We start from the raw sequence: 16,775 nt of genomic DNA, 5'->3' as shown, positions 1-16,775 counted from the left end.
TTCATGTGAAGTTTATGTTTTAATAATCAAAAAATGATAAATATATAAAGCAAGAGCCAGGAAAATCAATGAAAAACAACAACTGAGGGATCAAAAACGGGAAAAATCCTGATGCTCACAGCAGGCTGTACCAGCAACAATCTCTCCAAGTATATCACTCAGAGAATCAGACTCCATGTAAACATGACACAAAACCAAGTAACTAATCATTTCAAAGTAAAAAACAAAATCAAGTATAAACACACATATAAAATCCAGAGCACAATCAAAAATAACATCACAGATTTACTTCAGTTACTGGGAAAACACATTAATCAGGAGCTCCAGCCAGGCACAGGTGGACTCACTTAAAGTAATCAGAGTGCTGTGAGGAATATGGGTTAAGTGAAAAAGCATGATGGGGGAAACCTCACTGGCCTTGTATCGTTTCTAAATGGCTGTAATGTGTAGTTCACTTCAACTTGAAAGGAAGATAAAGTTAAACTTCTTGCTGCCAATTATTAAAGTTCTCTGCTGGATAATTTAATCAGGACATTTAATACATTTTTTCTGCTTCATGTGTGTTTAGCAGTGTGGTAAAATCTTTTAAAGTTTTAATTTTACTGTTAGATTTGGAGAAGTTAAAAGTAAACGGTAAAATAATTTGATCTAAAAGAAGAGTCTATTAATAAGGCAGCATGGCAGCAGGAATACAACATTATCAAGAAAACTACAAATTCTTTAAACTTGAACTTTGGTACAGTATTTGTTCAGCGGCTCATACTTATTTTCAGCATTTGTTTTGTCTGCAGTATTTTCAAGGTTTGTTGGCAAGCTGTTATAATCTTTCAGTTTCTAAGTTGGAATTTGGCAAGAAGTTTTGTGAAAAGCAGATTGACTGTTCACTATGAAAAAAATCCACAGAATACAGTATTCACAACTCCCCCAAGCCAAACTTCTTTGGTCTTTATCCTTTGTTGACCTGAGACCTGAGAATTGGATAATCTCCGTCACTGACACAGTGCCTGGAGACGTGAGGATGTTTGGGGTAAAGCAGCAGAACTATGGATGGTATCAGTGTTGCGAATGTGATGAAACAGCAGGGCCTGTTGTTGCTTGTTCAACAGGCTCAGACACCAAGCAAAGGCACGGACTTTTCAGCCAGAGGAAAATCACTTACTGTTTTCCCTTTAGTGTTTGTGAAAGAGGAGACGTTTTATGTAATGCATTCCTCCCCTCTTTAACCAAATTCACAGACTTAAGCAGAGTCACAGGTTACTTGTAGCTTTCAGAGTTTGTCAATCTCAAGTTTTTGTGCTCACAAATGCTTGGTGAACAGGGACTGCTCTTAACTCAGGGAGAAAACACATGCCTTTGCTTAGCCATGCTGCTGGTATGAGGATGGCTCATGCTCTCGGTGTTCACAAAAGTAGTCTTGTCAAGAGACAAGCTACATTAACAAGTGACTTCTTTGTTTTTCTCTTTTGCAAATCTGTAAAACATCTAAGCAATGAGACAGTGGTAGCAAAGCTGAAGGAAAAAAGAAAGAAAGAAATGAAAACCTTGAAACTGTCTCTTTTTCTGTTTCTGTGCAGAAGCCTTGAGGTGATAAGAGGGGTGACACCAGAATAAATGAAACTGTGACACTTTCTCTTGTCCCACCAGACACTTTTTGTGCCCTTGAGCAAAGTACTTGCAGCCACATGTTGATAGGAAGCAGATGCACTTCCAGTTGACAATGCTGGAAGCAATAAAATGTCAAACAGAGATTAAGTTTATGTTTTGATGATCAAAATGTGTGCAGTGTCTGTTTCTTAAGGATTGTAAGAAAATGGCTTCTTTTGTATTTACATGCATATAACATACAAATCTGCAGGCCACACTGCACCGTGTTTTCCTGTCTGTTTGCCTTACCCTCGTGGGTTTTGGTAGTGGTCAACCATTGCCCGGAAGCCCCCCTATCTGATGTTGCATTAAAGCTCACTCATCCTGATGCTGACAGAGCGCTGAGGGTAAGCCAGGCCTGAAAGGGAAGTGCTGAGAGCCACAAGAGCCCCAACGCACAAGTGATTGCAGTGCTATTATCCTGCCAAGGCTAAGCTGCACATGAAAAGGAAAGCAAAAAACTTTTATCTGTTCCATTCAGAGGAACCAAAATGCTCCAACTCAATGTCTACTATGTGGATGGGCAGCGAGCCAACACTGCTGTTCAGCCTTCTTCATCATGTTTGCCTTGAGTTTGAAAGAGGAACAGGTGTGCACATGAAAACAGTGACAAAGGCAGAAGTAGTTCTAGACATGAGGTGAGAGGAAATTTCCACATACAGATTAGAATCAGATTATAGTGTCTTGAGGTTTAAAAGTGCCTCTCAGATGTAAGTCCCCTCCCTGATTATTCACATATTTTTCCATTGAGTGTTTAGATTGTGAGTGGTTTCAAAGAAGCCACTTTTTACTTGGCTGTGAGCACGAAGGCCAGGCAATGTTGTGGCATGCTTTGAATGCTGTGTGTTTGGTTAAACAGTGTGTTAAACAGCCCCACACTTCACAGCACGAGCCCGTGTTGAGGTGTAACCTACCCTGTGGTGACATCAGCAGTGCAGTTTGCATGGCAGGCTTGTCAAACCGGTGTGAGAGCCGTCAGGGGAGCTGACACAGATCAGACCGACTGGAGTAACCCACCTGTGTCGCCGCCTCTAGGCGTTAAGTTCTTCCTCTCAATAGCTTTTCAACAATCCCATTCCCAACTCTTTACACGGTTGCGCACATGGAAAGCAGCAGCAACCTGAGGTGAAAGGGTGCACCAAGTAAAACGAGGAAAGAGAGGATTTGGCTGCTTGAAGACAACATATAGCTCACCACTAGGACAGGATGGACACGAATGGGATCGCGAAAGATACAGGTAAGATACCTCTAGAGGTCTAAACAAGACGCTTTTTTCTTATGCTGGGTAATTAGCTCAAGTTATGAGTACAAATCAAAGAATTGGTAGGAACCATCACTCTTGTTTCCTTTGTAGAAAAGCACTTAAACTTTTGTTTAAGTGCGTTTCATCTTCAAGTTGTACTTAGTTGATAGAAATGTTTCTGATAAGATCATCTGAAGACATTTTTAGATTACTCTGCCAAAAGGTGTGGTCCCTTCCATCCAGGCTAGTCTCACCTTGCTGCAAATAGCAACAACTATTGCCAAACAACAAAACAGCGAACAGCTCGAAATGAGGTTGAAGTTAAAAATAAACCATGTAACCAACATTGATGTTCAAATGGGGCTCAACATGCTCGCATTTCTCAGCATTTGTATGTTTGTCTATATGTTTTCTAGTACTTTAAAGCCTAATTTAAACGATCAGGTCGAGTTGATTCAAATCACGACACTGAATAGTAGCACAGAGTCACCACTAGATGGAGCCCCTGGGTCACAGAGGTTCAAAAGAAATGTCGAAACAGGATACGTTAAATTATTTTTCGTTCGTTTTGTAAATGGCCTCTAATATTGTTTCCCAATACACATTTAAGTGCTTTAAAATACGTTTTTTTTCTTTTCTTTTTGCTTAACCAGTGGGTTTCAGTTCTCTATCATGGGATAACCTGTGGTTGGGTTTCCTGAGCCCGGTTGTCTCCTGAAAGCTATATTGCATTCACGTGCTCCTCAGATGCTCGGAATTCCAACATCTTTCGTCCGACGTAATGGTGTTCATAGCCTTTATGAGTTGTAGCGAAGACACAATCACAATTTAAAGCTGAACACCGAGCTAGGTTACTCATATTGGAAAAATACAAGTGACTACTACCTGAAGCGCTAACTGTCAACTTTTATGACGCACATTGCAATAAGTCAATTTACAGTGAGGTTTTTGACCATGGTGCCAGCATTTACTGTGGTCCACTATATTTTATTTATGCTTGGGCCTGCAAACTCCACAAGTTGTTTGTAAAAACTTTGTTGGTCTTTTATGTCGTTGAGGGAGACTCCAAGTGAACTTTTCCTGGAGAAGTTTAAATATCTGATAATTCCAATGTCTCATGAATGCTGTGTTTTTAAAATTTAAACTCCCTTTTTCAGGGGTGTTATTGAAAAAAATACCGGTCAAAACGACAACATGTAGCATGAATTGAGTAAAGGCTTTGAACCATCTTCACAGTCATAAAAAGGTGTTGTACGTGTCTGGCACTCAGCTAACAGGGGGGAAGTGAACTTTGAGTGGGATAGCTCACGCCCCTTCACACACCGTGGTCGGTCCTGACGGCTGTGAGTCCAGTCTCGTCTCGGTTACTCGGAGGGCAACATGCATTGTCTGCAAAGACAACCTGAACTCAGCCGGTCTGAGGAATTATTAAAGCTTCGTGCCGGCAGCGAGAAGGTGATAGAAAGGAATGCAAAGCTCCTAGGTAGGCTGCACCGCAATTACTCGTCCTGTAACAGATGTTACCATAGGGTTAGACAGGGTCAGACATGTTCGTGGTCACACCGTTGACTCTTGTTGGATTACCATCTGTGAAGATTTGTGTGTCCGTTTTGTGGACCATCCCCACTTTTCATGGTGTTTCCTGGTGTCAAAAGAAGAGCTGACTTTTTGCTCACCATATGGATTGTGTAAAAAGTAGAAAATAAGTGTCTAATCTGTTGATTTCTTCTTTAACCTGAAGGCATGGAGGGCAACCGGGACCTCCAGTTCCTCCTGCAGGGAGGAGACCTCCTGAAGGTCCGCTCCTCGTCCTGGAAAAAGACCCGCTTCTACAAACTCCAGGAAGACTGTAAGACAGTGTGGCATGAGTCCAAGAAAACCTTCAGGAGAAAGCACACCTGTGAGTGCCTTCCCAGCAACCCAGCTACATGTGTGTGAGACCTGCAAGAAAAAAAAACAACTCTTACACATCTGTCTGGTGTTGTGGTGGACATACATCTCAGATCATATCTTTGTGTGTCTTTACATTTTCACATAGTTACGTTTTTTCCAATTCCATACCTCATAAACCTAAAACCATTTCTATCCTTCATTTAAACCATCATGGATTATCGATGTGAACCACAGTCATAAAATAATACACTGGTCTGAAAGTCCTGTGTGTTATCTCACACACCTGGGTTGTTACAGATAGCAATGACCTGGTTTCTGGGTGTGTTTATATAGATAGTGATTTTTTTCATAGTGTCTGAAGGTGTGTTTTTAATGTGCTGTCCTTTTTGAGTCACAGGAGGACACAGTACTTTGTTGTTGTTTTCTCTCAACAAGTTGCAGACAATATTTGTAACTTTTAAAGACAATAATGTCTGATCGACTTTTTGCGAAACCAATTTAAAGAAGGGAAATTCTCAAGAAAAAAATAAAACAAGAAGCTGCAAGTGAGTTTAATTACCTCTAACATGAACACTGACTCTAAACTCTGGATCCAGGCAGCTGTTTTAAAAAACGTCACATTCATTTTCTAGAAGCTTGTAATGTGACTTCAGTAAACTATAAACAGCAGGTTTGTGTTGACAAAGCAGGCAGGTCTTTGGTGCCTGAAGACACCAGAATTACCCTAGAACTAAAGTACACAGAGCTGCCTCTATTTAAGCAGAACTTGACACATTTCCTGGACAATGCTATGATAATAGAGGGAAGTAACATTTCCACCTCCCCTCCTGTCCTCAGTTTCCCTCGATGACATCTCTGCGGTGCGACTTGGCCGTCAGTCGGAAGGCCTGAGGAAAAACACAGAGGAGCAGGTGGAGGGCCGCTGCTTCTCTATCATGTTTAAAGGGCGCCGCAAGAACCTGGATCTGATCGCTAGCTCTGAGGAGGAGGCAAGGCAGTGGGTCAACAGTCTGGAGAAAATGAGGTCCAGCATCAACAATCTCTCCCGGCAGCAGAAGACAGAACAGTATCCTTAACATCATGGGCAGGGGGTTGTCCTAGATCAAGAGGCTACAAATTACAAAGTATTAAAGGCAGAGAATAAGGATGTTTGAAAATGTTTCATATATATTGATTGAAGCTGGTTTTCAAGGATGGTTTTCTACAGTATAAAGTAATACAAGCAAATATTAATTTAATGCATGACTGTCACAGGCAGAGTTTGAACTACAAAGTCAGAGTTTACAGCTCATCACACACAACTTCACACACAGAAGTTTTAAGACAGGACACACAATTACATTTTTATATCATGCAATTCAGAGACAATAAAAGGCTTATGTAGCGCAACAGGGGGCGTATCTTTTTCCTTCTAACAGTGGTGTTCACTGTCCCTTTAAGAGACATTTTTATAGTCTATTATAAAAGCTAAGACTCCATATGCAGTGAATAATGTGGGAGACTGTCAGAGTCATCTGAGTGTATAATAATGCAGTGCAGCGCCAAGAGGCAGATGCTCTGTAGCGTGGATCTGTGAGTTAGTGATGCTGATCTTTTGTTGTTTTTTTTTCGCAGTAAATACAGGTTGAAGTCTGCAGAGTAGTTCTTGTTTCTCACTGAAAACCCACAGAGCTGTGTATAAATATCACAGTTAAACCATAGACTCAAATTTAAATAAGCCGGCATTTTATTTCGAAAACTATTGCCTGATGAAGATGTCTTTGAGGAATTTTTTGTGTTTTCCTCCTTACATCACAAACTTTTCAGCTGGATCTACAGCTGCCTGAGGAAAGCAGACAAGAACGATGACGAGAAGCTGAGTGAGTCTGAGCTCAAGAACTTTCTGCGTCTGATCAACATTGAGGTGGATGATGATTATGCAGAGGAGCTCTTCAAGGTGACGTCCCACACCAAGCTTTTAAAGTATCCCACATGTTAAAAGATTTGTCACTGTACTGTCTGTAGATGATGTGTATCCAGGGTTTTTGGTTTATAGTGATTTGGCAGGAGCGCTCAGTGTCAGGAAATATTACACCGAAACTCAAGCTGATAAATAATTAAGCAGAGCTCAGGTCAGGTGTGAGTATAAGTGTTATTTAACCAGGTTTGACCTGTAAATAGTTACTTTTTAATGTTGGTCAGGCAACGCTAATAAAGGCTTTCTTTATCCTAATATCTTTTGATAATGAGATATAATGAGATATCTCGTAATCACAGCTTTGGTTAAACATCTGTAAATGAGAACATCTGATTTCCACCCTGCAGCAATGTGACGCCTCCAATTCTGGATACCTGTCTGGAAAGGAGATTGAACATTTTTATGACCTGCTGACCCACCGAGAGGAGATCGACGTGATTTTCGGAGAGTACGCTAAAACAAAAGGCCACATGAGTCCTGACAACCTGGTGGACTTCCTGATGAAAGAGCAGAGAGAGAAGGCCACGCTGGCCGACGCACACAGCATCATCGAGAAGTATGAGCCTGATGAAAACGGTGAGCATTGGAAGTTCTAAGCGCCAGAGTGTTAATGTGTTTTTGTTTTTTATTATCCTGAAGATATAAAGCCTATTTAAGAGTTTTGAACCTCAGTGCCATCACACTGACTTTTATAGATCATTTTCAGTCATTAATGAAGTCACTATAAAAGTTGCTTTTCATACATTTTTCCTCCAAACACAGTAAAAAAAACACAGAAATTCTTTGTTGATTGTGAATGACAACATTCAGCCAACTCGTGCTTTTAAAGCAATATATATTCATGTGAGCTCTTCTCTACAGATTAACAGGATTAAATTGGTATAGACTGAAGCTGTATTTTCCTCCTGAGGTTTGTTGAGTGGTCTGACAGCCCAAACTGTGTTGAGTCTGTCAACGATTGAGAAACAAGCCTTCAAAGTTTTGTTTGAAGTTTATTTTCCTGATCAGTCGGGTTGGTTTTGTAGAAGCTGTAGCAGAATAAAAGATAATAGTTTGACTGACTGTTAGTTGATATGCAGACCCGAAGCAGAAAATGACTAACTGATGACAGAAACGTCATCAAAGCAATTTCCAATTCAAATATGACACTGGAGCTCTACGACAGACATTTTAGTAGCAAACAGAGCTATTAATTAATATTTTCCAAAAAGATAAACCTCTGAGCGCCAGTGGTGTGCATCGTCTTGAGTCTCTTAAGAGTTGTTAGTGCTTTTAGTTAATAAGTGATATGTGAGTGAACTCAGATCTTTCAAAGGCAGACAACAGAAATGTTAATCTTAAACTCTACAGGTGATAAATAATAGCTCACTGCTCTCTTTCCTTCTCATTTTTCAGCCAAGCAGAGCAAGCTGCTGTCCAAAGATGGCTTCCTCATGTACCTGCACCATCCTGAGGCCATGATCCTCAATCCAGATCACAAAGAGGTGTACCAGGACATGAGCCAGCCCCTCAGCCACTACTTCATCTCCTCCTCACACAACACCTACCTGATGGAGGATCAGCTCAAAGGGCCCAGCAGCACCGAGGCGTACATCAGGTAACACCAGCCCTCATCCAGCACGTGACAATCAGTGCTACAGCTCCAGAGTTCAGCTGCTAAAGCTGTGATCCAGTGATAAGAGAACATCAGTCTGCAGACGTTAATCCAACTTTTGGTCTTTGGTTATCTCTCATGTCCAGACAGAGAGGATGAATGTGTCTCCTCTTAATTCAAGTTTTCACAAAAATGTTTTTCAAATCTACTTCACCCCTTGTACTGCAGTTAAATACTTGGTGTTGTGGTCCTAGAGTGGATCTCTGATTAATTAAACCCCCTTGCTGGAAATAAACCCTGCACCTCTGAGTAAAAGCAGGTTTCAGTACAGGTCACAGTCAAAGAGATACAATGAAGTGACGCTAATTCATTCAATGTTCACTGAGATTGTAATCACCAGGTGCAATTTGTTAAAAACTTTGTGAATGATGACCACAAGGTTAGCTTTAAGATTCTAGACCTGATTCATGACAGGATCACCCAGCTCTTGCAGCCTCTGCATATGAGAAGGAAAAAATGCTTCTAACTCATAAATTGTGACACTAAAGGTTAAATGCTCTTTCACCTGTGCTGCAGAACACATAATTCTCTGTGTCTGTGTGCTGGTGCTGCTTTCAAATAATCAAATGAAGCATTAACTAGAGGCCACTTGTTCCTTTATCTTTGCAAATGAACCTCGTTTACAAAGTGTCTAATCCATTAACACCAGTACAAACAGCTAAACAAATGTTGAGCCTTTTTTTCCATTTGCAGAGAGTTGCTTATGAACTTTCTGGCTGTCTCAGTGAGTCTACCCAAGCTCCTCGGATCAATTTAAGCTCCATCAGGATAGGAGCCTACAGTGCAGCTCTATGCAACAGAGACAATCATACGCAAAACATGAACATACTGTAAAAAGCTGCAATTCTTTGTGAGTGTGTTTGCATTGAGCTACATGAGGCGATATGTTTTGGAAGACCGCTGGGAGAGCTGATGTGCAGATATTCATTATATAAGCCTCTGCAATCCACTCACCGTGAATTTTCCCCTGAGTTTGTAAAAGCTATTGCTCCAGCTTTGCAGTGTGAAAGAGCTGCTAAAACAAACCTCAAATATTTGACTGATGAAATACAAGCTGACCGTTGATTATCCTGATCTGGTGATTTGTTCAGTCGACCATCAGAGCTTAGCACTCATGCAACAGTCTCCTACACTAACTGTGTCTCTGTCAGGGCTCTGCTGAAGGGCTGTCGCTGTGTGGAGCTGGACTGCTGGGATGGTTCAGACGATGAGCCAGTCATCTATCATGGCTACACGCTCACCTCCCAGATTCTCTTCAAGGATGCCATCAAAGCCATCAAAGAGTATGCCTTTAAGGTGTGTTAAGCTGTGGAGATGTCAGTTTTACGCTGTTGATTTTTGAACAGTTTGCTGTGATACTTATTGGTTTTACTCTTTGCTCGCCCTCAGACGTCTGATTACCCGGTGATCCTCTCCTTGGAGAACCACTGCAGTGTGGAGCAGCAGGAAGTCATGGCCCAGCACATGAGCTCCATCCTGGGCAGTGCGCTCGTCACCTCCCCGCTGGGTGAAGGCATGCCCACAGAGTTCCCATCTCCTGAGGTGTTTATCACTTCTCGTTGAAACATTTGATGAACGATGGCTTTAAATACCAGGCACTCATCCAGCGACACTGTTTGCTTTTGTGTGTGTGCTCACAAATCTCCAGGAGCTGAGAGGGAAGTTCCTGATCAAGGGAAAAAGGTTAAACAAACTGGAAGCCACATTTGCTCCTGAGGAAGCAGCAGCTGAAGACACAGATGTGACAGAAGAGGAGGAGTCGAACGATGAAGAGAAGGAGGAAGAGCAAAGCAAGGTAAATAAATCTGCCCAGTTAAGAAATTTTTGGCATCTCCAGAGGTTATTTGGGGACTTGTTTTAATTTTTTTTTCAACCACATAGACAAAAAAGAAACTGAAGCTGGCGAAATCACTGTCCAACATGGTGATCTACTGTAAGAGCGTCCACTTTCACGGCTTTGAAGACGCAAAGAAAAACCTGAGCTTTTATGAGATGTCGTCTTTCAAGGAGGGGAAGGCCATGGCGCTGGCAGAGGAGTCAGGTGAGGAAAAAGTTTTTGGCCTTGATTTGGTGTTAGACTTTCTTCGCCATAGGAAGTTTCTGAATCAAACATTTTGGGCTCCTCCTTCTGACTTAAAAAACTTGGGTTTTATTTAAAGGTCCTCTATTTTGCTCCTTTTCTGCAGTTTAATATGGATCAGTGATGTCTTCATGAAATGGTAGTAACATGTTTTGGTCCAAATAGCCAATAAATCAAGCACAGCAGCATTTTTTCCAGGCTCTCATAGCCCCTCTGTTCAGAATGGTCTGATTTAGTGGCCGTGACCTTCCTATGTAAATGAGCCATCGCTGATACCGCCCCGCTCTTACGCGTCACTGAGAGCGACGCCACAAGCTCCGAGTGCACAATGCTTAGAAAACAGCAAATCTCGTTTACCATAACATTACAGGCTAAAACAACAGGCTAACCGCAGCTAAAGCTAGCATCCTGAAGCTAGCATCCTGAAGCTAACACAGAGACAGGAGGGACACTGAGGAAAAGCTCTTACATCTGCTGGTTGGCGGATGGTTTGTAACGCACCTGGATTCAGGACCAGTCTATTCGCTAGTCCTCTGTTGTACTGTCCAAAGTTGGAAAATCAGTGGGCCGTGAAGTGAGTAGCACACACATGCACAGTTTTACTGAGTGTAGCTGGCACATTTCCTTGATAAATGAACTCTAGCCTCTTAGTCTTGTCTCCTTCCGAGATGGGAAGCTTGTGCATAGAATTATGTGGCTGTTTACAGCCAAAAACAGAGCAGTGATGGCTCTTCAACTTTGGCATTCTCCTCCCACTGCTGGAGAGATTTCTCCCCAGCAGTGGGAAGAGGAGTGGACGGGGAGGGGGTTTATGGGTATCTGCTCCGGTGGACCAATCAGGTCAGTCTTGCTCCTGATTGGTCAGAAAAGGGAATCGCTGACATCGGCAATTCCCCAAAATCCAAACAGCTCGTTTTAGGTCAGGATTTTACATTCACAAGCACTACTAAATACAGGTTTGGTCATTAAATATCACATTTTGTGGGCTGGGAGGAAAGCCAAAGACCCACAAATTTCACTAAAAGACTTGATAAAGTGATTTGTAGATCCAAACCACAACTGTTCCTGTGTGTGGATGTTTCCTCTGCAGCTAATGCCTACATCCGTCACAACGTGGAGAAGCTGAGTCGCATTTATCCGGCCGGCTCCAGGACTGACTCTTCCAACTACAACCCCGTGCCCCTGTGGAACGCTGGATGCCAGATTGGTGTGTAACACTGACAGAGGAGGGACATGCATCAGTGAAGACTGTGACATTTTGCTGAGGGATGAAGATATCCTCTCTCTGATTCCACTGTTCTTTACTTTTCAGTGGCCTTAAACTTCCAGACAAACTGTTCAGACATGGACGTGAACCAGGGCAAATTCATGGTTAATGGAAAGAGCGGCTACATCCTGAAACCGGCCTACATGAGAGACATTGACACAGAGTTTGACCCCATCACTCTGACCCGAGGAGACTGGCTCAAGCACAAGACGCTACATGTCATGGTGAGAGTTTCACTGACATCAGATTAAAACACTTGCTCTAGTTTTCAGGAAGTTGATAATCTGACATGAGGCCCCCTCCCACTGTTCATCAGGTCATATCAGCCCAGCAGCTCCCCAAAGTGAACAAGAAGAAGTCCTCCATCGTGGACCCACTGGTCAAAGTGGAGGTGTTGGGAGTGCCAGCTGATGTTGCAGAGAAAGAGACCTGTGCTATTGAAAACAATGGTATCTGTTCCTTATTACCTATTCTTCATTGGGTTTAAAATATACGGCTTGTTTACTTCTGAATTTTACTTCTTTTAGGAAAAAAAATTCAGTAAATCTGCCCAATCATGAGTCCCATTATTTTACTTCGTTCAAAGTTTCTGTTTGACATTTGTCTGCAGCTAAAGTTGAACAACATTATGTAAATCTAATCTGCAGTAGCATAATGCATCTCTATTAACAAGTATGTAATGCAGCCACAGCATATAAAGGATCATTGATCTTAGTGAGCTTTAAGCTGCTTGTTTTTAATGAAGAGCTCTTGTACATGTCAGTATTTAAGAAGTAAAACCAAAAACTGTTCAAAGCCAATGCACAGTATCAGTGAAGTCGCCCATTGGTTTCAGAAGAAGCTTTGTGAAAACTTCATTAAAATTAAAAATCTCTTTTACAACTGTCATGGCCAAGACCAGCATGTTCCAGCAAAATTACAAGAAACAACTCAAAATAATTTAAAATCTGTCAAAACATTCTGGATTAACATGAAACAAAGTCCTCAGTCAAAGCATCTACAAGCTGATGAGTCTTCCTCCTGCTCCTGCTCCTTCTGTCTGCTTTTAACTCATTTCCTCCTGCAGCAAATTCAAAGCTACAAGAGCAGACTACCTAAACCTGTTTTCTTCATTTAAAGATGCACTCAGGGGACAGAGAGCAGAAGCAAGTTTTGTGACTGGGTCAGATAGCAAAGACACCTGGAGCATTCAAAGTGATGAGTTAGAAATTCAAGATTTGTCTCTAGAATAGTCTGCTGCTTAGCAAACAGCTACTGTATACCCACTGGTCAGGCGAATAGTTTGGTCCCTAAATTACATCACTTGACATTGCTATTACCAAGCAGCTGAATCATACAAAAAATTCCCCTTGTAAAGTGGTAATAATGTGATTTTTTTTAGCTGGAAATAACACTCGTTGAAAACTACTGATGCTACAAGATCAAGCAAGATCACTGGCAACAAATCTGATTATTTCTATAAATTTATTCCAAATCTCTGAACTGCTGCAGGATGATTTAAGCATCAGATGAAGCAATCAGCAGCACAGCGTTTGTTTTATTCAACACGACTGTTGAAAGAAAGCAGGGTGACTTGACTGCATGAGCTCAAGAGGAGAGATCTGAGGTTCAGCTTTGTCCTCACAGAAGCTTTAACATCAGCTCAAACATCCTCAAGGGGAATGCCTTTTTGCACTTTAACACAGGCGTCGTGTTTCACTTTAAGAAAGAACACAATAATCACAGATCATTGCAGTGCATTCTGGGACATGTAGTTAGCTTTTGAAGCACAGGCAGAAGAAGCAGGTGAAAATATGACTAAGTAACCAGGGTTATAAAGCTCAGTGATGATTCATAGGGCGTATAAAGTTACTGATGATGCTTTTTGCTCCCCTGATCAAGGCTTTAACCCATCGTGGAATGAAAACTTCCAGTTTGACGTGTACGTGCCAGACCTTGCATTTTTGCGTTTTGAGGTTGAGGACCACGACTCCACATCTGATAATGAGTTCATCGGACAGTTCACGCTGCCCTTCAACAGCTTAAAGATGGGTGAGTTCAGCAGCTGTAAAATAATCAGATCTTTATAATCTCTGTGACCTCATGATTTAAACCACTGATGGTTTGTTGTTTCACACTTCATAAATGTGCAGCGATAGGAGCTATGCCTTCTCTGGTCCAACAGAGAGGACTTGATTCATGCTCTGCACAAAGAGCTCTTCATTTCTCCTTTCTTCTGAGCCCTGACTGCAGCCACTTTGTGCTTCCTCACAGGATACAGACACGTTCCTCTGCTCAACAAGAACGGAGACCCGCTACCCTCAGCTGGACTCTTTGTACACATCATGGTCATGGACGCAGAGTAAGACATCACCGACTGTCAGGATTTGCAGCAGGAAACAAGGACTTCCAATACTCAGCCATGTTAAAGCTGGTTCAATCTGGTTTTATACTCCTTTTTGAGCTTTTTTTTTAATGCAGCTTTCAAAGCTTTAGCTCATGATTAACTTATTGGCTGCACTCCAGTAGTTTGAGCAGCTACTCTAAAACTTTCCTCTCAAGGGACGTAGAGTCAGTACAAACAAAAGCTCTCCATCTGCAGCTGGACCTAAATGCATCCAAAGGTGAGTGTATGCGTGCAGGTGCTGTGCATGCCATACTTTTTAATGCTCCAAACAAAATGTACGATTTGTAAGTGTTGCTGAAGTTTAACAACATGTCCAGTTTGCATTAGTTCTAAAATCCGTGTCCCTCATTTCTGGTCGGTTAATGTTTTGTATTTTTTAAATCTTTTGACCCAAACGGCCGTTTCCAGAATCGGGTAGAAACAGAAGCCAACAGAAGAGTAATGTGCTCTGTCATCATCAGCAGTTTAGTCAGTGAATATGATTATTTTTTATGTGACATCATCACCATCACGTCTTACCTTTTTGTAAATCAAGATGAAGATAAAAGTTTGAAACATCATCAACTGTCTTCTTCTTTTTTCTTATTCTGAAGGTGTAAAAACTTTTATTTGCGTGGGTGAGAAACTCTCTTATTTTTCCTCAGGCTTTCCTCGCTGTGATATCAGGTGAAACAATACAGCTGTTATTTATTTGATTACCTATAATAGTGTGTACCGTGCATACAATAGGCCATTAAGTGCTTGTTTATGCAAACAGGAAAGACGGAAACCTGTGCAGGGCTGAGCTCTGAGTACAGTTATTACCTGGTGACCTTTGGATTGGAAACACCCTTAGTACACACAGTGCCAGTCCAGCAATCAGAGAGCAGCCAGGGAGCTGCTGCACGTACATGCACCATTCAGTGGTTAGCTGTTTGCTTGGAGGCCTTTGTCTAAAGTAACAATAGTGAATGTATCATGTATCTAGTGTGGGTGTGATAAATGTTTTGTATAAACAATAGATCCCATGTTTTTCTCTGTGAATGAGGTAGCATTTAGTAACCTACCAGCAGGTGATGCGCTGAATTAAAGCATTTCTCAGCAACTTTGGGCTTCATTTAGGGTCTTTTGTCAAAAACTTTGATTTACTAACCCTACAACCCAGTTGTTTGTGTTGAATCTTACTGCTCTTAAAGATTTTTTTAAAGATATAAGAAGTTTCTTACAGCTAAAAAAACAAAATCACAAAAAAATACTATACTTTACCCACCAGATAGCTAGCCAAAGAGCATAGTGCAGCACTGGGCTACTAACTGACCTGAAACTAACATTGATCTGACACTTCAACAAATATGTTGTACATCCTCTGAACATAAAAATGAATCTTGTGACTGTCTGAGACAGGCCCTTCATAAAGCCATCCAGCACTCTGCACAAGAGGTTGCCACAAGCCAAAGCTGGTGAGCCTGTTTCTCACTAAAGGCCGGAGAGGAGTTAAAAGAAAGTTCACAATGAGCACATTGCTCTGCACTCCCATAGCATGGTTTAGACATCATAGGAGAAACAGAGCATGTTTTGATTTTGTTGGATAAGTGAACTTAAAATGTTACAGGTTGGACCTCTTTCAAAATGTAGCTTTCTTTAGATCTTATTTCCATAGTGTGGAAGGGTACATGCTGCCATGCCAGGGAAAAAAATAAATCAGTACCACATTATTGTTATATGCAAATATATAATTATCAAATTACACATGATAACTTGTATTGTTAAACTCATGTTTGAATGTGTAATATGTTTCACTTAAGACAATTTGATAAAATTCTACTTCATGCTTGGGTCAAGACATGGGGAGATTCTGTTGTTACTGGATGATGTGACGAAAAGTATGGAAACACTAAGATGGACTTTAAAGTACATGAGGTTTTACAGAAGGAAGAATCAGTCCGGCTCTCCAGAGGTGGTTTTGTTTATCAGTGTTTTTTTTTGTTAGCACTCTTATTAAAACTTGTCTTATAATGGCAGCTAATGAAGATTTCCCAGGGACGTATGTGAAGTCAGGGGAAAAAGTGTCCGTTTTCAGTAAAATGAAAGAGAAACCTTTTTTTCTACATTGCATCATATTATAGGGAAAATTTTCAACAAAGAGTTGCATGAGGCTAAAACATGCCGATTTTTTTGACATCCTAGATTCGCAATTTCCTGATCTGTAGAGGTTTTGTGGGTAATTTTTTCAAATTGTATCTTATTACAAATAAAGTGAAAGGTAAATAATTTCTCTGACCACTACTTTTTGGTCAGCTGGTCATGGCCTGAGATTTCCTCACAGTAAATCTATCTATTTATGTGTTCATTTAAAGGGACAGTGTGTATTCATAGATATTTCAGCACAGCATCTGTTTTGAAAGTGCCAGAGATAGCCTTAAGGCTAATTTTCATCTCTGTGAAATCTGTTGTAGATGACCATATATCTCTCATTTGGTTGACTGTTCTACGACATTATTAAAGCTATCTACAATTAGCTGACGCTTTTGTCCGAAGCAACTTAAAGCATCGAGCAGCTGGGGGTATGGTACCTTGATTAAGCGCACCTTGACAGTGCTAAGGACCTCTCCACACCTCTCCAGGGTGTCAACCCAATTCCCAATCTTAGTCCATGCCAGGACTTGAACCAG

At 41.3% G+C, this 16,775-nt stretch overlaps 1 protein-coding gene across 3 annotated transcripts; it reads left to right on the top strand.

The window, feature by feature from the left end:
* Positions 1 to 2,402: 2,402 nt before the first annotated feature.
* LOC141804766 (1-phosphatidylinositol 4,5-bisphosphate phosphodiesterase delta-1-like) lies at positions 2,403 to 14,665 on the top strand. 3 transcript variants are annotated; one of them, XM_074689381.1, is made up of 15 exons: positions 2,403 to 2,881; positions 4,629 to 4,817; positions 5,618 to 5,846; positions 6,587 to 6,716; positions 7,085 to 7,313; positions 8,133 to 8,334; positions 9,543 to 9,687; positions 9,781 to 9,933; positions 10,040 to 10,186; positions 10,273 to 10,432; positions 11,562 to 11,678; positions 11,784 to 11,962; positions 12,055 to 12,187; positions 13,620 to 13,769; positions 13,992 to 14,664. In XM_074689381.1, the coding sequence occupies exons 1-15, from the start codon at positions 2,851 to 2,853 to the stop codon at positions 14,081 to 14,083; spliced, it is 2,286 nt and encodes a 761-aa protein (XP_074545482.1). In that variant the 5' UTR covers positions 2,403 to 2,850; the 3' UTR covers positions 14,084 to 14,664. The 3 variants fall into 3 exon arrangements, with proteins under 3 accessions (XP_074545482.1, XP_074545480.1, XP_074545481.1); XM_074689379.1 differs by lacking the exon at positions 2,403 to 2,881 and adding an exon at positions 4,173 to 4,370 and having other exon boundaries at positions 13,992 to 14,665; XM_074689380.1 differs by lacking the exon at positions 2,403 to 2,881 and adding an exon at positions 4,173 to 4,370 and having other exon boundaries at positions 4,629 to 4,787; positions 13,992 to 14,663.
* Positions 14,666 to 16,775: the final 2,110 nt, after the last annotated feature.

This window comes from Halichoeres trimaculatus, unplaced genomic scaffold (genome assembly GCF_033239565.1).
Source record: "Halichoeres trimaculatus isolate MK-OKI-2021-1 unplaced genomic scaffold, fHalTri1.1 fHalTri1_scaffold_15, whole genome shotgun sequence".
Lineage (NCBI taxonomy): Eukaryota > Metazoa > Chordata > Actinopteri > Labriformes > Labridae > Halichoeres > Halichoeres trimaculatus.
This window is presented reverse-complemented; position numbering and strand designations above follow the sequence as displayed.

Excerpts from the sequence above, each read along its gene's own strand:
- LOC141804766 (XM_074689379.1), top strand. The coding sequence starts at position 4,268 with ATGCATTGTCTGCAAAGACAACCTGAACTCAGCCGGTCTGAGGAATTA. Across the intron at positions 5,847-6,586 it reads CGGCAGCAGAAGACAGAACA|CTGGATCTACAGCTGCCTGA; the intron begins GTATCCTTAACA and ends CAAACTTTTCAG. Across the intron at positions 12,188-13,619 it reads CTGTGCTATTGAAAACAATG|GCTTTAACCCATCGTGGAAT; the intron begins GTATCTGTTCCT and ends CCCCTGATCAAG.